At 29.2% G+C, this 22,745-nt stretch overlaps 3 protein-coding genes across 3 annotated transcripts in view; 2 read left to right on the forward strand and 1 right to left on the reverse strand.

The window, feature by feature from the left end:
• LOC113376292 (diuretic hormone class 2-like) overlaps positions 1-22,745 on the reverse strand; it is an 87,693-nt gene that overhangs the window by 53,693 nt on the left and 11,255 nt on the right. The gene's annotated exons all lie outside the window — the stretch shown is intronic.
• Positions 1-22,745, forward strand: part of LOC113376993 — a 95,083-nt gene that overhangs the window by 46,384 nt on the left and 25,954 nt on the right. The gene's annotated exons all lie outside the window — the stretch shown is intronic.
• LOC113376995 lies at positions 17,675-20,810 on the forward strand. The gene is made up of 2 exons (XM_026617147.1): positions 17,675-17,772; positions 19,521-20,810. Exon 2 carries the CDS (start codon positions 19,551-19,553, stop codon positions 20,682-20,684), a length of 1,134 nt encoding a protein of 377 aa, XP_026472932.1. The 5' UTR covers positions 17,675-17,772; positions 19,521-19,550; the 3' UTR covers positions 20,685-20,810.

Below are 22,745 nucleotides of genomic sequence, written 5' to 3' on the forward strand. Positions count from 1 at the left end.
TAAAGTGCAAAATGTGTAGGTACTTCAACGAGCGCAGCTATCAAGGCACATTGATAGGGAACATATTGCGCGCGGTCTATTTTTCGCAATTTTAATTAATTTTTGTAATTAAATCACTTCTCATAGGCCTATAATATTTTAAGGTGTTCGGTTTGAATGTAGACTCTGTCACCATGCAATGATTCATCAAAATCCCAGAAGAGTAAACTTGAGGTTTTCCTTGTTAGATTTATAATGCTATCTATATTTTTAACTGACTGGCTTTACATCAGGCTGTCAAAATGGTTTAGACTGACTTTATAGATATCAATCCAAACAGTTGTCTTAATTCTATGAAATGATTACATTAATATAATTTCTGTAATACTGATGATTTTTTTATTGAAGCAGCAATATATATTTTCACGTAACTATTGTCACTACTGCTTGACATCAAGCTGTCAAAATTGTTTAGACTGACCTTATAGATAACAATTCTAACAGTTGGCTTAATTCCATAAGACAAATTTTATTATTAAAATTTGTCTAATACTGATAAACTTCATATTGATGCAGCAATTCCCCAAAAGCTATTTTAACATTAAAACATATTGCTATAAATATTTTTAAGTAAAAACTGATGTCACTGCTACTGGACATCAGGTTGTCAAAACGGTTTGGACTGGCTTTATAGATAACAACCCAAATGACTGTCCTAATTCTGTGAGATAATTTTATTATTAAAATTTCTGTTATGATAACAAACTTTTATCGATGCAGCAATGCCACTATTTTTGCAAAGAAACAAAACACACTTGTTTTTATACCCAATTTGGCAAGATTTTGAAAAATATATTGCTTCAAAGTTTTTTTCTTTTTTTAACTTTTTCAAAGTATTTTTTTTACTTTGAAAGTTTAGCCATTTTTGAATTTGAACAATTTTCTGATCAATTTTGTGGTATTATTCATGCCATGAGTGGCTATTTTCCCATTTCTATTTTTAAGTGAAAACAAGTATCACTACTGCTTGATGCCACCTTGGCAGAGGTAGATATCAAACCTGTACCAAAATGTAAGGCAAAGCTCTTACCACTAACCCACGACAATTCTAAAATTATTAAGTTAAAATCTATTCACCACCATTTAAGAAATCAAATTTGCTATAAAAATTCCATTAATAAACTTCAATAAGCAAAATACAATTCTACATAAAAATTCTTACAAAAGTAATTAAAATGATTCTTTAAAAAAATATCGTGAAACGTTCTAATATGATTCTAAATGCTTAATTGAATCTAATTTTATATTACGTTCAATAGTTAAGTGTGTCATTTAACATCCATACGTTTGCTGATAGTTACGATATTTATCACTTCTTACTAATTAATTATTAATGGCATCTACTTCAAATTAATCATTAATAACTTTATTTATATTTATTGATCTTGCAGTAACTTTTGCAAATGTAGGTTAAATTGTTCTTGAAATAAGAGGGAAGTTATATATAGTATTTGTAGTTTGTCGCATTTGCTGGGTAAACTTTTCGATTGGAATATGATCAATAAAAAATGGGATACATGATACATTAAAAAAAGCAAAATAATAATAAAACGCAAAATGATACATTTAACAACAACAATAATTTGTTGAAAATTGAAACAGTTGAAAAATTAGCAAATTCTCAATCGTGTCAAGTGGCAAGTTTATGCAACTTTCCTAAATGAAAAAGGCCACTTACACTTAGTATTACTATATTTAATTCCAAGTGTGTTCATTTAATTAAAATTTCCATTTATCAATTCTGTACCTTTCCATTATCATAGAGTACATTAACATCACATCTATTTACAAGAAGTTGTTTTAACTTAGCCTGGTGTCACAATGCATATTATTCATTTATATTTATACCGAATAAGTCAAAACGTATACAGTACATTGTAATACACCTCTATTCTTCAAAGTGTTGATATTTCAATCATTCTTCGACAAAATCGTTTACAAACTTTTGCAATAGTGTCTTTTCGAAGCAATTGTACAGATTTATAAGTTTCAGTCGCAAAGTATTCATGAAGAGTAGACGTCGGAAGTTATTATTATGAATATAAAATATGGAACTGTTTGTTGTGTGAGTTTGGGACTGAATAATTGATATATAAGCACACACAGTGTCATGTCAAATATTTACGCTTGCCTTTTAGAAAATACTCCTGTTCAAACGTTTTATATCATAGTTACTTATTTTTAACATCGTTCAAGCGGACATTCCATGCTCTTATAAATAAGTGCGCGAACAAACAAAGGTTACTATGGAGGAAATAATCAGCAAGGTAACATGATTATAACTAGGGAATGCAATACCGGTATACCGTCCGAATTTTCGGCGGTATTAATACCGGTACTTATCTTAAAATTAGGGGGCGTTCATTAATCACGTGAAGTTTTAGGGGCAGGGGGGTTTGACAAAAATTCACAAAATATCACCTGAGGGAGGGAGGGGTATAGTAAGATATCACGTGTATTATTATTTTTCTAAAAAAGAATTCAAATTTTTTCAAATTATACAATTTTTCACGTGACTAAAAATACACTTGATGTTTGTTGAGGGAGGGTGGTGATCTTGAATGTCCCCATGTATCACCAAGGGAAAGGGGGGTTCCAAAAATCCTTAAAAAGTTGCTCACGTGATCAATGGACGCTCCCTTACCAGCATTTTCAGTATTATACATAAGCGCTATTTGATACATATTAAGTAGGGCTTATACAAAAACCGACATTTCAGAAAACCGGTTTTCGAATTTTAATTTTGCCAGAAAACCGGTTTTAACCGGTTTTCGAATTTTATATAAAAAATAAATTTTTGCTCCAATATTCTGTTAATAACAAAAATTTATCCACAAATTTAGTGCGATTTTAAGCAGTATTTGATTGAAATTATTTATTGTTAAATTTTATGGATAGTAAACAAAATTATTTTAATTTTAATTTGTAGATCAAAAATAGTTATATAATAGTTTATATGGATTAAATAATTTTGAAAATAATTATTCGTTATTCATGCATTATTTTCACATATAACAATATAAATATTTCTATGATTGTGAAAGGAAATTTTGAATTTTTGAATAAATGAAACAATTTAAAATAAAAAAAAACATTTATTTAATTTAAAAAAAAATTAGATACATCCTTGATAATATCAATTTTAGTTTTAAAAACAATTAAGCTAAGCCGCGAGTATTTTCTATTTCGAGTAGTATCAAGGAATTAATTTTAAAAATTCTAATTATTTTTTTGATTGATAAAATGTGATTTCAAAAATATTTAAATATCTTCGATTTCCTTTACTAGTGCATTCATCTATAGTTATAGAAAATTTTTGTCCTTTATTTTTCATACAGTTTATTTCATTTTATAGTTTCATGTTTTATAGATTCGTAAAAGTTGTAAATAAGTTCCATAACCCTAGAATTATTCTGTGGTAAGCAATAATTCCGTTTTTGTAATGACTCTCTTATAAACGAGCTATTTGTTATGCAATTAATTGATAGTCCATCTAATGCAGCGAGCTTTGACACTATTTCTTCTAAACTAGTTTTTTCACAAAATTAAAAATACGTGGTTGTGTACATGTTTGTAAAGTCGAGCCGGCATCCGACAATTTTTTTCCGGTTTTTTATCGTGTACTGTTTTCAAATGATTATGTAAATTGCTTGTGCTTGATCCTTTGCAAGAAAGCATTTAATTGCAATAAATACAACGCGCTTTTTCTTTGTCTACTTTTTTTTAAATAATTCCATTCCAGCCTGACATTTTAGACTACAAAAATATAAATAGTTTAAATAATAATATATATTTTTATAATAATAAAATATGTTAACTACTTACATTTTGTATTATATCTGTATCAAATATCGATCAATGGCACTGAACACTGAATACTGAACTTATAAACTGCACATAAAGAAACAAAAAGTCCATTGGTCTGAATTAATATAAACACTCGTATAAACATTAGAATTAATATATACATTAGACAAAAGATAACACAAAACCTTTCTGGGAACCATAGCAGACTGATAAGATTCCAAACGCTATTGAACCGATATGATTCCAAGAATCAAAACGCTGCATCGCATTTTATATTAGCCTATATTTGTCATTTTCCATAACGACTTTTTTTACTAAAAAACCGGTTTTCGAATTTCATAAATTTTGTCAAAAAACCGGTTTTTAAAACCGGTTTTTGAAAACCGACAAACCCTAATATTAAGGCCTGTTCATACGACGCTTGATTCGTTGCTTTTTTGATCGGCTGGCTAGAATGCTGGTTATCAAGTAGGCAAAATGACGGGTTATCGATCTCCATTTGTTTCCAACAACTGAGATTTTGATATTAGAACATGCGCTATTTTTGTGGGCGGATCATAGAGCTATGAAAAAAGCCCGAATCACACATTTGTTTTCTGGGCTGGCCACGCAGCATGCTTGATTTTTAAGTGTGATTTGTTTTAGCCTGCTTGATTTCTGAGTGTCATTTGTTTTGGCTTGCTTGATTTTTGAGTGTCATTTGTCTTTGCTTGCTTAGTTTTTGAGTGTCATTTGTTTTGGCTTGCTTGGTTTTTGAGTGTCATTTGTTTAGGCTTGCTTGATTTTTGAGTGTCATGTTTTGGCCTGCTTGGTTTTTGAGTGTTATTTGTTTTGGCTTGCTTGATTTTTGAGTGTCATTTGTTTTGGCTTGCTTGATTTTTGAGTGTCATTTGATTTGGCCTACTTGATCATTGAGTGTCATTTGTCTTGGCCTACTTGATTTTTGAGTGTCATTTGTTTTGGCTTGCTTGATTTTTGAGTGTCATTTGTTTTAGCCTACTTGATTTTTGAGTGTCATTTGTTTTGGCTTGTTTGATTTTTAAGTGTCATTTGTTTTGGCTTGTTTGATTTTTGAGTGTCATTTGTTTTCGCTTGCTTGATTTTTGAGTGTCATTTGTTTTAGCCTACGTGATTTTTGAGTGTCATTTGTTTTGGCCTACTTGATTTTTGAGTGTCATTCGTTTTGGCTTGCTTGATTTTTGAGTGTCATTTGTTTTGGCTTGCTTGATTTTTGAGTGTCATTTGTTTTAGCCTGCTTTATCTTTGAGTGTCATTTGTTTTGGCTTGCTTGATTTTTGGGTGTCATTTATTTTGGCTTGCTTGATTTTTGAATGTGATTTGTTTCGGCTTGCTTGATTTTTGAGTGTGATTTGTTTTATCCTGCTTGATTTTTGAGTGTCATTTGTTCTCAGCCTGCTTGATTTTAGAGTGTGATTTGTTTTGGTTGCTTGATTTTTGAGTGTCATTTGTTTTGGCTTGTTTAATTTTTGAATGTCATTTGTTTTGGCTTATTTCATTTTTGAATGTCATTTGTTTCGTCTTGTTTGATTTTTGAGTGTCATTTGTTATGGCTTGTTTTGTCATTTGTTTTAGCCTGCTTGATTTTTGAGTGTCATTTGTTTTGGCTCGCTTGATTTTTGAGTGTCATTTGTTTTAGCCTGCTTGATTTTTGGGTGTCATTTATTTTGGCTTGCTTGATTTTTGAGTGACATTTGTTTTAGCCTGCTTGATTTTTGAGTGTCATTTGTTTTGGCTTGCTTGATTTTTGAGTGTCATTTGTTTTGGCTCGCTTGATTTTTGAGTGTCATTTGTTTTAGCTTGCTTCATTTTTGAATGTGATTTGTTTTATCCTGCTTGATTTTTGAGTGTCATTTGTTTTTAGCCTGCTTGATTTTAGAGTGTGATTTGTTTTAGCCTGCTTGATCTTTGAGTGTCATTTGTTTTGGCTTGCATGATTTTTGGGTGTCATTTGTTTTGGCTTGCTTGATTTTTGAGTGTCATTTGTTTTAGCCTGCTAGATTTTTGACTGTCATTTGTTTTGCTTGATTTTTGAGTGTCATTTGTTTTGGCTTGCTTGATTTTTGAGTGTCATTTGTTTTAGCTTGCTTGATTTTTGAGTGTGATTTATTTTATCCTGCTTGATTTTTGGGTGTCATTTGTTTTTAGCCTGCTTGATTTTTGAGTGTGATTTGTTTTAACCTGCTTGATTTTTGAGTGTCATTTGTTTTGGCTTGCTAGATTATCAAATATTATACAACACATGACCAAATGCTGCTTCCCTATTGGCTCGAACGAACAAATCCATCTACAAAAATTGCGCATGTTCTAACTTTTCCATGATGACATTTTGCCGACTTGGCAACCAGCATGCTAGCCAGCAGATCAAAAAAGCAACGAAACAAACCTCGTGTGATTAGAGATTTGAATTTTTGTAGATGGATTCGTTCGTTCAAACCAATAGAGAAGCAGTATTTTGTCATGTGGTTTATCACATTTAAAAAGCTAGCAAGCTAAAATAAATCTCGCTCAGAGCAAGCAAGCTTTCTATGGCAAGCTTCCCCGCATTGTGTGATTTGAAAGGCTTGAAAAACTATCATGAAATTCTAACGCGTCAAAATCAAGCATGTGCTATCCAGTCCAGAAAACGAGCGTCGTGTGAACAGGCCTTTACACGCGATTTTCTCGGAGCAAATTTATCTTAAACTCTTATAATCGCATAAACAGATATATCTATAAGTGGTTCTATAGTATAAACAAATGTCACAATATTATACCAACTCGTCATTGCTTTCTAAAGGGGTTCATATCGTATTACAATAAATAGAATCGAACTGATAGATAATGATGATTATTTCATCTTCAGAAATGTAATGTAAATAAAGTAAAAGATACTGATGATGAGTTAATTAAATTAGATTAATTTTGTTAAATTATTATTGAAGAAATAAACTTTTTATTTTTTTTAGATGTATATAGTTGTAGTTGTATATATATTTTTTATATTTATACAGGTAAGTATCAATTTTGTTCACGTTTTTTTAACATAATAAATATATCGCTATTTTACCGCTTTTAAAAAAAAGTATTTTTTATCGGTATTGCATTCCTTAATTATAACTAACATATCATAAATTGTTATTTTTAACAATGTAATTATTAGTAATTCTTGACCTTATTAATTCATTTATTTTATCATTACTATAATTTTTAGTAATTATTTAATATCAATCATTAATAATAATTAATATTTTGTTGCATATTAGCAGTATTATATAAAAATATTTTTTAAATGTACCATCATCACACCTACGTGGTATTTTACTAAAAAAAATATTAATCGTGTTTTTTATGTTTATCAAATTTAAATCGAAATAAACTCAAAAATAATTATTTTAGGTAATTCATATACTAATTAATGAGTTATTAGAAAACCGGTATATTATATACTGATAAACAAAAAATAATGAGTGGTCAAAAATAAATACATTAGAAACGTAATCTATTTATTCATATGTGACATTTTTATGACATATAATAAATCGTTTCGATATTTCCACATACGAAGTCATATACGAAATGAATATCAAATTAATGTGCTATAATAATTTTATGGCCAATAAAAATACTATGAAAAAAACGAATAAGCTTTTCTAACAGAACTTAATTACATGTGTATAGGATTTATAAATTATGATGTGTATTCACCAAAAATTTTATATTGTTCAATTTGTATATTTATTTTTAAAAGCCATGATAAAAAACATTTATAACAAAATAGGATTTATATATTATGATGTAGAGTGGGCGAGGCTCAAAAAGGTATGTCGGTGAAAAGGTCCACCACCGACATCTCAAAAACAAGTGAAGTTAAAAATTTTTCACAACAATATTTGAAAGTAGAGGAAAAAAGATGTAGAACCAGCCATCATCTTGATTCTTACGATATCGAGAGATAAATGGCAATGTTTGAAAATCCATAACAAAAGTTTTTTTTTTCTTTGCTAGTTCTTTTCGGTTGTGAGCACTGTTGTTTAGTTTACGACACCTTAATATAATTTTTAAGTCTACGTTGTTTAAATATCTGATAGGATTTAATGTTTTTTTTTTAAATTAAACTTTTTTAATAAAAGGACCATCTGAGCGTTTGCACTTGCACAGGTAGCAGCAATAAAAAATATATAAATTGTAAATAAAAAATTTCAAGAGATAAGTTAAATAGTTATTTCAACTCTGTTGATTCTGATGAAATTCCAGATCAAGGTTTTATACTGTTATCTCTGTAAAAAATGAACCCATAAATTGTATATTTTGCATTGGTGAAATAATATAGCTATTATCTCCTAAAATTCATTTAACATTAAAAATAAGGCATTCGACCTGTTTGCTTCTGTCTGTCCATTTTAGCCCGCCGATGGAATAAAAAGGACCAGGTGACTAATTTCTACAATGATGAATTAGCTGAAGGTTTTACTGAACATAGTCAAAGAGTTGTTTCTTTGATATGTGTTATTTGTTGTGATATTATTGGTTTGGTTTTCACAATATAATAGCTCCAAGTCAAATTGGACCTTTGTGCCTCGCCTTACCCTATATCTAAATTTGTTCATCATGTTTTTTTAAGCAACTTTAATGTGTACTGCAAGCACATATTATGTTAAAGTAATACTTTCTACTGAATCCTTATAGAGAACGCCGCAGAAATGAAGTTAAAGCTAAAGTTCTGAAAGTTTTTTATAAAAAAGCGTATTCAAGTTTTGAAATAGATTGCTCGTCGCAAAGGAATGCAACTTGTTTGAGTTGACCACTCGATATAAATTTATTTTGAACTACGTCGCAATACGTGTATACTCATTTTCAATTCGCATTTTCAGTTTAAACTTTGAAGTACTGGCATTTTGTTTTTTTTTTATCTCAGAATAAGATATTTGATATTTATTTTATCTTGTGTACGTAATTGTATTTTAGTCGTTGGATGTAAAGTTTTCTCGTGGTCTAGTGGTTAAAGTTATGGGATTTGACTCAGAGCTTTCAGGTACAATGCCCTCTGATTGCTGATGTCAAGCAGGAGTGACATCAGTTTTCACACATATATATATATATATATATATATATATATATATTTAATTATATTCAAAAAACTTAAATAATTTCAATTAAAATAGGGCAACCGATGCATTGCCTTCTAATAGACATTGGTAAAAGATACTCGTTAGAAAAAAACATGATCATCACAACGAATTAAATAATGTCGAATTTTGATTTCTGATCAAAAAAAATTGGCTCGATTCTGCCCTGGCTTCACTTCGATGATATTTTGGCGAATTTAGAATAAAATGCTCAACTACAAAATAATAATTTTTAGAGATTTTACGTTAAAATAATTTAAAGCTGAAATACTGTGGAAAACTACTATCACTAATTTTATTTTTTTTTATTTTAGAACAGCAATTAAAACTTAAGACTTCTATATGCTGTCCTTATGAAGCAACCGAATGGTTGTCCTACCTATATTTTCTAAATTTTATTTTTCTTTACAGAATGCAGTAACAGAAATATGTATCCAAGTAGAAAATTGGTATTCCCTTCAATAAAAAAATGCATCGCAGAAATTGTAATGAAAAATAAATTATTTACTTATTTGCCAACAAAAAATCTTGAGTGTATAGATGCAATATTGTACATTGGAGCACTTAATTAACTAAATTAACTAATTGAAATAATTTATCAAGTTTCAATAATCTATCACTTTAAACATAATGAACGCGATTGCAAATATTTAATATCTCTTCCTGATGATATTTTACATTTCCATCTTTCCGAGCTACAGAGAAAAATAAACAATTCTGGAATAAAAGCAAAGAATACATTTCAGATATCCATTATGCTCGTTATAGCAAATTGATACAGTTTTTCTATTACAAGATATTGCATTATTCACTATTCTCAGAAATAATTAAAATTATTCATCAGAAAATTATTATGTACAATAGTATCTTATTTTAAGTGTGTAATGTAATATAAACCCAGGGTTGATTTAAAACGTGACTAATGGTAAAAGGTTTTCAATATACGAAATAATGAGAATAACCAAGTTTTCGATATAATATAGTTTAGCTTAACGAAAACGATCTTGTATGAAATACATGGGGATTATATTGCTCCGATTCATGCATTTATTTGCTCAGCTAAATCCTATAAAATTATTTCCATCAGATTTATTCGAACTTGCTATGGAATCGTTTATGACCGAAAATACTATTTTTGCAGTATTGCTTATGTATACACACATCGAATTAAAATGTACCATAAATCGGAATATTCTTCAGCAAAGAGAACTTAATATGAAAACTATATGAAATATGTGGATGCAAAAAATGCATGAGGAAAATAAACAAAAAATTGAATATGAATCAAAATGTGTTCGACTCGATCAACTGTAAATAAAACTGCATATAAAATAATTTAATATCTAATATTTGATTCAAGATATTTAATGTAAAATATATTGTACAATATATTTTTCCCTAAAATTTAATATTTATGAGCCCCGTTGCTCATGTTAAAGCAGAGAAAACTTTACATACAGTTTACAGTTAATAAAATTTTCAATAACTAAATAATATTTAACTTTTTTCTAAAGTGAGTGCTATATCATAACAGTATGTATCTTCACAATATTATCTCTGACATCTTGCATTTTGCATAGGTAAATACACTCAATATAAATGTTATTGTAGTTTTGGAATTCTATATTCTCGCTGTGAAGAATTTACTAGAAATGTGATATTCAATATTACACACACACACACACATATATATATATATATATATATATATATGTATATATATGTATATATATATTTCAGCTATGATCTATTATAATGTAAATTCTTTATCCTTTATTTTTAGAACATAGCACCTGTGGTTGCCAATTGTTTCATGTTGATAACACGATTATTAGGGATAATTCTAGTGATATATTTTTAGCGGAAATTAGATATAAATACAGCTTGATACCGAGCTGACCAGGGTAGTTTCGAACCCAGAACAAATGGTTGTTTGATTACGTTCCTACCACTGGGTCCTTGTTCAGGGGCATTCATTAATCACGTGAGCGAGCTTTTAAGGATTTTTGGACCCCCCCTCTTCCTTGATAATACATGGTGATATTCAAAAGTACCCCCCTCCACAACCAGACATCACGAGGTATGTGAAAAAACCGTAAAATTTTAGAATTTTTTTTTGAAAATGTTTGAACTTTTTTATTTAATTAATTAAAAGTAAATACACGTGATAACACGTAAGCAAATTGTGCATAACATTTTGAGAGTTTTTACTACTAATTTATATGAATAATCTTAATAAATCGGAGAATTGACTCCAATCTCCATCTGCAAAACGCTGAAAAAAGCTGTTTTTACCCGTGATGAACTGTTTTTTTCCCACTGTGCAGGATCTGGTTTTTGCTGGCATTGCAACTAGACAGTGTTTGATTATAATTTGCATTAAGAAATGATATAACGCCCAATAAATAGCTATTTGACAGTTTGTTATTACCAACTCATACGAAGATAGACCCGTAATAGCATCACTATAACATTTCTATTTTATCCGAGAATTTGTCCCTTATATTCTATTATAAGCTATGGAAGCTTTCAATCGCATTTTATCGTATGTGCTATTATAAGCCTAGACAATATTAGAGTACGATGTATTCATTCAGTATTAAGTACATCAAGTTGTTTGTATTTTTGTATTTTTTTTTTTTTTTTTTTTTGACATTATCTGCCTTAGCAACAGGCGGATTTCTATTTAAGGGTATCTCAAATCGCGCATTGTGCTTTCGGAGTACTAAAGCTTCTGAAAATATCCGTGAAAAGAAAACAGACGCAAATAACTTGTGTCTACGACATCCGTATATGTAAAATTTTCGTTGTTTCTTGAAATTGGGAAGAACGGTGCCAAGATAACGTCAGAGTTGTTCAATTGAGTTAACGCGCTTTACAACTTCATCTCGAGTCATTTGCCGTATCGCGGTGTCATCAGCGCGGTTTCGCAAATCGGGTCTACATACCGTGGACTAATTTATTGGGTTGCTACATTAGAGAAAATTTTTATAAAGAATTTTTTTTTTCATAAATTTTCTCATAAAAATCAAATTATTTTCTTATATATACATATGCAAAACTATTGGAAAGTTTTGAAATGTGGTGCTGGTGGCGAATGTAGAAGATAAAGTGGACAGATAAGAAGAAAGAATAATAATGAAGTGCAGTGAATAATGGGCGAAGAAAATACTCTACTGAGCACGATTATTAAAAGAAAAGGATACTGGGTTAGACCCATTCTGCGAAAAGAGTGCCTCCTACACGAAGTCGTCGAAGGTAAAATAGAAGGACTAAAACGATTGGAAAGAAGAAGAATGCATATGATTCATGACTTACCCAACAAGAGAAAATACTGGGAACTGAAAGTCGATGCACAGGACCAGGAAGCATGGAAGCAGAAGTTTGGAAAAGAAAATGCATAAAAGTGTAGAAAAAAAAATGACAAGAGGGAAAAGGAATCATTGCTCTCACACCATGGACTTGCTTTCGGGCAGATAATTATTGTTATTATTTACCTATATATTTTTAACTGACCAGGAAAAATGGAAGCAGAAGCTTGGAAAAGAAAATGCATAAAAGTGTATATAAAATGAAAATTGAAAAATGAGAAGAGGGAAAAGGAATCATTAATTTGTGGTGCTCTCACACTATGGACTTTGGGCAGATAATTATTATTATCATATACCTATATATTTTTAACTTTTAACTACTAGATGCTGTGCTGATTTCTTAAACAACGTGCCTTTTTGCAGATGACAACTCAAACGATTGTTCTATCTCTAATTTATTTGACTAATGTATTATTACAACTTCTGTATTACTGATAAATTTTCAATTGGTGCATCACTACTGGGTAAGGGTTTTTTAACTAGGAAACATATTGCCATCTATTAAATAAATTTTCAAGTGACAATATTAAACTGATTTATTCAATGTACTTAACATAGCATTAGTTGTTGTGCTTGATACAAATGATGTTATATGAAAATTTGTATTAGTATGAATGACGTCGGGTAGAAGCTCTTGAGTTAAAGTAACAAGCAGTATTACTTCTACTTTACATAATAAAAAATACGACTGAGGAGTATTCTATAAAAATTATCTTAAATATCGATACGATGCAGATTTCTTATTAGTCTTAGTCTTAAGTGCCCAAAAGTTTTGGGTTAAATTATAATTTTAAGAGTGGTTGATTGCTAGGTTATCTTCTCGAGATAAATACTAGATTATTTTCAGGTTTTTATTTATTCTAAAATGTTTTTATTATAAAACTATCAAGTATTTTACCATTTACAATTCTGATTGAATGCACCAATATTTGCCAACAAGTTTTGGTACATTTCTTTAGAATGACCTGTTAAAGTCGACCAATGTTGAAAATTTTAAATTCATAGTTCAACAAATAGTCTTAACTTTCAAAAACCTGAGGCAATTTGTCATTATTTTCGACTATGGTCTAGCAATATTATATAAGGTTGAAGTTGCAAAGTTTAAAATAACAATTATAATAGAAATCAACCACAATACAACCACAATAGCCAAAAAAATGGTAACAGTTTCACCTAGACTCTATGTTGCACTTAAAAGCTCATAATTTTCCAACTACATGGAAAACTTTTTTTTCTAATTTTTTTTTCCATCACATTTACTATCAGTACTACAACCCCAACATAGTAGATGGCGGGCGGCATGACGTCGAGTTCTGGGATACCATATATCTATATATATATATATATATATATATATATATATATATATATTAAATTAGAAATCTGAGCAAACAGCACTCTTTTTGCACTAATTTATTAAATAATATTAATTTTACAAACGTTTCCAGACTTTGTTTGTCTAGGTTTGTCTCATCATCGGTGTATTATAATTTAAAATTTAAAATATGTAGGTATATTTAAAATAACATTATGTGTTAACTCTTCCAACTTGTTGTTCTTTACTAAATGCACGTGCCTTACGAGCTGTAGTCGACTGAAGGATCACCAAGGTCAACTTGGTGAGTCATACAATGTCAAATAGGAATGAAAAAGAATAGGGTCCAGTTGAAAAATAGATGTCGCTAGGGGATTAAATAATATTTTTTTGATAGAAATCGGTTTGTTTTTAAAAAATTGTTAAAAACTAAATGCACGTGCCTTACGATCTGTAGTCGACTGAAAACTTCTGAACGACTGAGGGTCAATTTGGTGAGTCATACGATAGAAAACGGTTTGTTTTAAAAAAAATGTTTTAAATTATTATAGTTAAATATATCTATACAATGAGACAAACCTAGTCTCGGAACGTTTGTAAAATTAATATTACTTAATAAATTAGTGCAAAAAGAGTGCTGTTTGTTCATATTTCTAATTTAAAATATATAAATATATATATATGATAAAGTTGTTCTTGTTAATCCATCCAGTAATTAAAAACAGTTTTATTGAAGAAAAATGTTTTTACTATGAAAACATACGTTTCGGGTCTTGATTTGATTCATCTTTAGTGCTACATTAAAATATTTCAGAGGGACGATTTAAAACAATATAAAAAATACACAATTACAGAAAAATATAAAAAAAAACATGTAAAAAAGCATAAATCTAATCAAATTAATAAATTTGTTTTATAACAAATATATATTGTGAAAGTATATAAAAGTGAAAATACAAAAATTGACATAAACAAATGTAAAAAACTCATCATACAAATAAATTGAAAAAAAAACAAAAGCACAACGAAAACTGCACGAAAAAATTATGAAACACAAATTGATAAACGTCGAGTCATATGACAAATTTTAAACAATTGTAAAATTAAAATAAAGATAAATAATACATTTTATTATGAAAAAACTTTTTCCAAACGAGGCATGTTGTCCGCTTGGAGTTGTGTAGTAAAAAGTATGTAAAATGTGTGCGTACATGTTCAACGTACTGATCACCGTTGACGTTCACACTTAAATAATTACATTTTCAGAACACAAAGTAATATATAATTAAATAAATGTATTAAATAATTTGAATTTAATTAATACAAATGCATGCTTGCATTATAAGTTGTTTAAAATATTAATTGCATAGTAAATTTTACAGTATAACATTTGTGACTAAAATTACTATATAAACTATTAATAATATATATATATATATATATATATATATATATATAAAATATTGTCATTGAAGTGCTGCAGTAAAAACTGCACGATTTTCAGATTTTTTGATAAAAAAGATGGTATTTCGATACCTAGTATTTTTCATTCAAGGAGCAAATATTAAACTAAAATTCGCGCAAAAAATTATGAAAAATAAAACATTTATTTTTCTCCAAGCTAATATTTAACCCATATTTCTTTTACCATGTGTTCCGATTTATCTGTAACACTAGAATGATTCCTGCCATGCATATTAGTGAAGAATAATACAGAGACTCCTTTTACTTTGTGAGAGACGTTCGATCAGGCATCCGTCCACCCGTTATTTGGGCGCATTCAATTTTTCACATCGATAAAAAAGAAAAATATGTCCACGGAAATATAATAAAAATTCGGCGACCAGTAATCCAGTCCGATATGTTTTTCTTTATTGCTTTTTCTGTATTATCTCACAGCAATAAACTTTAGTGTGTCCGCGTTGATAGATATTTGAGTTCGGTATTATGTGCAAATGAAAATAAAATTTAATTCCTTTATTATAGAGCTGTAACTGACAAAATTTATGCTACTTAATCCGTTTCATATAGTAGAAAATTGTGCTATGAGACATCATAATTTTATTGATGATTTATTGAAATTTTTCAAAGTATATGCATACTTTCCATATTCAATTTTTAACTGCTTAACTTAAATATTATTAGTAAATACTTTCGAAGGAAAAGTTAATGTTTTTGTCCGATCATTCCTTTTTCTTACTGTGTTTTCTCAGTGTTTTTCATAAAATATAATAGCTATTGATACTAATTATGGTATTCGATTTTTTATTAGATAAATGCTAAAGTTTTTTACAACGTTTTTACCAATAATCCTGAACAGATTTTGAAAACTATTAAAAATTTATTAATACGAAATTATGATGATTAGTTTATTTATAATAATCAATTGTTCGTGTCTTTCGACGAATTTAATAAAACTTTGCAAAGTTATAGAGTTTATAGTCTAAAAGAGCATCTTAAAATATTATTGGTCTACAAAAAATGGTTTAATTATAAAAAATAATACTTGAATAAAAATTTGAATACAATACATACTGAATAAAATACATTACAGAAATAACACTTGAATAGCATATATTTTGAAAATACCAAATAGGCCAAATAGAGTGAAGCGTATAAAATAAATTAAGTTTAATTAATTATTAATGTAATTATAGATACTATAATTTTGAAAAATCTCAATTACATTTTTATTTATATATTATATTTTTTATTTATACGTATTGGCAACTTGCCTTTAGGCAAAATGCCATTTACATCTAGTTCATAATTTTTATACAAATTTTAATTAAATTAAATATTTTCATTGTTCTATAGTTTATGGTCTTCTGAACGAACATTATAAAATATAATAAGCCTACAAAAATTAGTTTAATTATAAAAATTCAATAAAATTCGGCATTTGTGCCACTCCATGTTCAACATACTGATCATCGTTGACGTTCACACTTAAATAATAACATTTTTAGAACACAAAGTAAAATGTAATTAAATAAATGTATTAAATAATTTGAATTTAATTAATACAAATGCATGCATTATAAGTTGTTTAAAATATTAATTGCAAAGTAAATTTTACAGTATAAAATTACTATAGAAAATTATTTATATCATCAACTAAGTTACTAGTGACTAAAATTACTATATAAACTATTAACAATATCCTAAAGTACTTAATTCTTTGATACAATAAAGTTCAAAAGAAAATTTACTATAAATTTACAACCCGTCACTTTGTATCATAGTACATAATTTTAATCGTAAATTTTATACTACATGGGCAGGGTTTTACGTCGAAATTGAAAATAGTTAAGTATGCACATAATTAATCAGACCTAGGACCGTTTGTTAGTTTCAACGATCTACAATGAATGTTCGAAAAGTTTTTGATTTATTACTCTCGGCTTCCTAATTCAATTCATATTTCGCGGCTTGCCTGATTCGAAGTAACCGCCAATCTATAATTATAAAACTTTTAGTTGCTCGTTATCAAGGATACGGAGTATGAATACATAATACATATACATATATATATATATATATATATATAATATAATATACATAGATAAATAAGCATAATATATATAAATGCTAAATCACTTTTTGTAACACTACGATCTCAAACGCACTAACTTCAGTCCGGATACGTATGTCTGTGCTCTTTTTTATACGGTACGTATGTCGATGCTCTTTCTTTATCTATGAGTTATGCTTTGCGTTCAACCCATGTTTCACCAATGATTAATCATTATATGCAAGTATGAAAAATTTTAAATCGCGAATTCTATAAATATTGAAATTCTATTGTATATATATTGCATTATATTATTGTATTATACTAAATAATATAAATACATTTTTACAATTATAAAGTTAAAATCATAAACTGTTTTATGCTCAATATTTTTATCCCTATTTTTTTTTCTTACGTTGGTAGTAGACGTAGCCATCTTGTACGTTTGTTTGTGGCTTGGAGCTCATTCCACTTTGTTCCTTCAACACATAAACACCGGCCCACACATCAGTTCACATTTTTCCAAATTTTCCGTTAGTTAAAGTAAATAAACCATCATTTAGTGTAATATAATAGTTCTGTGTTTTCATCTTTATCAAGGTATGTAATTTTAATAAGTTTTATACGATAAATTAATATATATATATATATAATAGATGTAACAGTGGCGTAACTAGACCCTCCGGGGCCCGTGTCAAAGTTTTCCGATGGGGCCCTGTCTTGGTACTCAATTTTAAATTTATGTAATTTTGTTTAATGAACGTTAATACTACTGGTTAAAACAATTTTTAATGAATTTTATCACAATTAGCAAACAAACTTCGACTAATTTATATTTTATGGCTTTAAATTATGATATTATACAAAAGGTAAAAAAGTAAAGCATTGATTTAGAGTTATAATTATAATTTAGTTGCAATTATATAAAAATAACAAAAAATACATAAAACGTTATTTTTCTTGAAAATCAATCATGAAATTTTGGTGAATATTTTCAACGTTAGAATAAATGGAAATTAAAATAAAACGTTTTCTTTTTTAATAAAAATTAAAAAAAACACTTTCTTAAATTTAATTATTACATAACCTTTCATTAACAATTTCTTTTTTACTGTAATTAATTTTATTGATTAAGTAGTGACGTTCAATCTTTATGAAAATGTATGATTTAAGCAATACCTCTGATTGAAAACAGTATTGAAAAGTATTCATTTTCTCGGCAATCCAATCCATTTCAATACCTTTTGTACGATTTTTTTTAACGAATATGAAGACATTTGTCATCTAGCTTCTTCTTGAAGAAACAATAGTTAACCCTGCACATATTCAAAATGAAATAAAATGTTCAATAAGCTATTTAGTAAATAATATCTTTTCTTACTGCTTTCAGTTGCGTAAAAGTTGATCGAAAACTAAATTTCCATGGCAAATAGTTCAGAATCTGAACAAAAGTTTTTTTATAGTACTGATCTATTAAATTATGATTTTAAAATTTTGTTTATTCTGAATTTCTGATATGTCTTTTTTATCTAAACAAATTTTAGAGTTTTTAATTAATAGATCAGTATAGTTGAAAACTTCTATTGTAGCAAAATACTGATATTTGGAACATATTATTTCATCGGAAGAAACAAGATTTAATTTGTTTAATAATAATGTCCAATACTCGATAAAATTGTATAGCGCTTTAGCTATACAAGCTGCGTCGATAGTAGTAGAAAAATGAATGACTTCATTGTATATTCATACAACTCATGCACGTAGCCGTTAAATGATTAAAATCAAATGACATCTAACTATAACAACAATGTATTCTTTGAATTCTGATATTGAGAAAAGAGTTGTTCACGTGTTTGTTTTTTATCTTCAAAGTCAATAAACTATAAATGATTATATATACAACAATAAATTCATTAATTTGTTCTTGATATCATATTATATAAACTAAAGATTTTCCAATGCAGATCTATCACAGCTCTTTATCGCATAAAAGATAAAACACAATACTTTCGCTGTGCGGCGGCGACTCCTTTGGTTTTAACTAACTAAATATTCGGCCGAATGTAAGTTCGATGCAAGCCTGGTTGAATAATTAACTCCAACTTTGAACTTAAAAAATATAAGTTTCAAGTGAAATAAAATTTATGTACAATGTAAAAATGTATTTCTGAGTCCGCGGTTTCCTGGGCCTGGGCCCGCTTAGGTCGGGGGCTCGTGGCATTTTGCCACCCACGCCATCCTATAGTTACGCCACTGAGATGTAATATAACCCAATTTTTTATATTTTCATTTAATTCTGTAATGCTTGCTATATATTTTTCGATACTTTAACAAATTGCTTTTTGCAGCAAGTTACTGTACCTCTACGATCAAGAAAAATGCATTCATTTTTACGAAGAAATTCTACTGCCAAACAAGATGGCGTCACATCGTCATCGCCTACGATAAAAAATTCAGCGTTAAGAAAGGATGTATCCACTATTGCTGAACCATTAGAATCAACGAATTCTGGTTATTTAAAGAAATCTTCTGGAACAAATATGTTTCCCCACGGCTCCACTGGGCGAGTTTTTATGAAGTCGCCTCCGATTAACATGGCCTGCTTAGCCCTGAGAAAGTCTAAAGGAAGTAAAAAAATTAGACCGCATACTTGTAAACTGCTAAAGTCGGTTGATACCGAATGTCAACATTTAGTACCGTTACACCAGTCGCCTTCATTGCACACATCTCGAATACAAGGGTTACCTAGAGATGACTCTAGCCTATCCATACAACACAAGGAAAATTTTGCCAGTTTCAGGAAGAAGGCAATACCAACTTACCTTCTTAATGAGATCCACAGTAGTAATCTTAAACCTGTTACAACCGGCAGCAGTTTAATAGATAATGGCAACAGGCATAGCCTGCAAGAACACAATCATAGCAGCCATTTGAGTATGAACGGTTCGGTTCGCAGACGTGAAAGTATGAGACGGGGGGACGCTAACAATCTAAAAATGCCTAACGAGGAATGGCTCCAAATGTATGAAGCTCTCATTGGGCATCGTCGCATAAGTAATAATGTTTACAGACAGACATTACATTCGTTCACAAACCATACAGAGTCGGAAGACTTTGCGAACACGATGCCCAACAGTAGCCATGTTAACACACAAGCAGAAATGAATACAGATTGTTATGACGCTGAACCTCAAGTTGATTATACATCCTTAGATGACGATAAAAAACTCAGAGCCGAGTGTGAGGTGGACTTAGATGCCGCAGAACAACAGATTCGCATGCTAGACAAAGAAATGATTGAGTTGATGAACGAAGCATATCTGGAGGATCAGGGTGCGTGTTGTTCGGGGCACAATTCGGAGGAAATTTCGAAACCTATCGATTCAATTGGGGAAGATGCTACGGTCATATTCAAGAACACTAATTTTCCGAAACAACATAGCGAACATAACTTACTTTCAATGATTGATCAGTTGTTTTCGGAAATTGATTACGGATATGACATAAAATAGCTGCCTTTTAGAATACATCCTTATAGTTTGGAAAAACATATCTCTGTAAAACTTGATCTTGAAAACACAATACTATAATATTCATTTTTTAAATGTATGAGAATTCAATCTTTAAGCTGCTTGTGACACCTACTTTTTTTAAATACCCGTAAATAAACAATGGAATTATATTCTGTGTTTTATTCTAATTTTTTATATATCTAATCCATAGACCTTATATTATATGGACTGCTAGTCGAATACCAAATATGTGCTCAAACATAGAAGGATATATGACGTCACATGTCTGATTAAACATTGCCGACGACAATCGCGGACTCTCCCGAGTGATCAAATGCCATATGCCATATGTTTTATTTCAATAATTTAATGGCAATTTTGATGGCTGATAATAATTGCCATTATATTATTGAAATAAAACATATGGCATATAACATTTGATAAATCGGGAGAGTCCGCGATTGTCGTCGACAATGTTTGCTCAGACATGTGACATCACATACCCTTCTATGTTTGAGCACTATATACAACGGAAAACATATGAGGACTTAACAGTCCATATAGTGTAATATCTATGGTCTAATCCCAACAGGTAACATTTCATCGCATTTTTATCAAACTGCTTTTGCGTTCATTTCATGAAGCTTGTTACTACGGCAAATTGTTTACGAAAACTTTATTCATTTAACTTTTACATGCAGGACGATCAGTGCTAACCTAAACAAATAGTTCGAAGGCACTGAAACATCATTGTTCCTGGAACTCTTGTGGTTACTGATGCGACCTCAAACTTAATGTAAACGCACTCAACCTTAGCTGGTCCTAAAACATTATCTGCTTTGCATATTTTACTACCGCCGTCATGAGGTTCATCTTAATGCAATGATTAGTAATTTATATAATCAATATATACGCACAATGTTTACATGTCATATATATATATATATATATATATATATATATATATATATATATATATTTATATATTCTTGAAATATTTTTGTAATAAAAAAAATCCTAATCAATATAAGACTATGTTTTCGGAACATATTTTTAGTTTAAACTATACTTTTAATATCAATAATCCTATTATTTTACATAAGGAAAATATGGTGACCTTGAAATTGCTGAATCTGTATTTCTTGATGTGAGGTTGTACATACAGCGGATATCAACGCACAATTTTAGGGATCAAGACCTAGACACTTATTAAACAAAATTATAAATCGAATGTTTTTATACATTTTGAAAAATAATTTAAATTACTACTTTTGGAAAATTATTGAAATATTAAGTATTCTATTAAAATTATTATTATTATTATATTAAAATTTAATTATTCAAAAGTATATAGCCAATAATTATAAAAAGTATATTTTTATTAACAATTGCATTCACAAAATAACTTTGTGCATATAGTTGGTAACTAATAATTTTGTTAAAACTAGTGATGAAATTAAATGTTCACAATGCCAGTCCAGGTGTACGGAAACTCTCTGGCTTGTTTATGTTGCAATTGCACAGGACAAACCGATGCGTTCGTTAGGAAGACAATGACAATACATCACTATAAATCAAACTAAAATTATTAATCATATATCTGCGATAGAGAGATAACGAACAAACTTGTATTTATTACAACTATCTAAATTAAATTTAACGACCAACTGCAGCATATTCGGAGCTTATATGAAAGAAGACTTATGGGGCACTAAACCTACATCATGATAAAATTCAAATTAGTATGTTGTATTTTAATGTGGCAAATATTGGAGCATTACATATTTTATAGAAATAGATTTTAAACATTTATTATATAAGGCTATAAAAATATTGACTACGGGGCCGATTCTGCCGTAAAATAGACCAATGTTATGGCAAGGCTGTATTTTACGTAGCGCTTTTCATATAAAATGGTACTAAAAACTGTCAAAATTTTATGTATTTGCACTGTAGTCAGCCGGTTACACATAAAATGTAACTTCGTTCATATGTTATTATGCCACATCACAAAGATTCATTTATCAAATAATATATTTTGGCAGTGAAACGCCTGACTGC

This window comes from Ctenocephalides felis, unplaced genomic scaffold, assembly GCF_003426905.1.
Source record: "Ctenocephalides felis isolate EL2017-DRISC unplaced genomic scaffold, ASM342690v1 CF-g0.4_SCAFFOLD_01886, whole genome shotgun sequence".
Classification (NCBI taxonomy): Eukaryota; Metazoa; Arthropoda; class Insecta; order Siphonaptera; family Pulicidae; genus Ctenocephalides; species Ctenocephalides felis.

What these genes read in the sequence shown, in the direction of transcription:
- LOC113376995 (XM_026617147.1), top strand. Translation starts at nt 19,551, where the DNA reads ATGCATTCATTTTTACGAAGAAATTCTACTGCCAAACAAGATGGCGTC.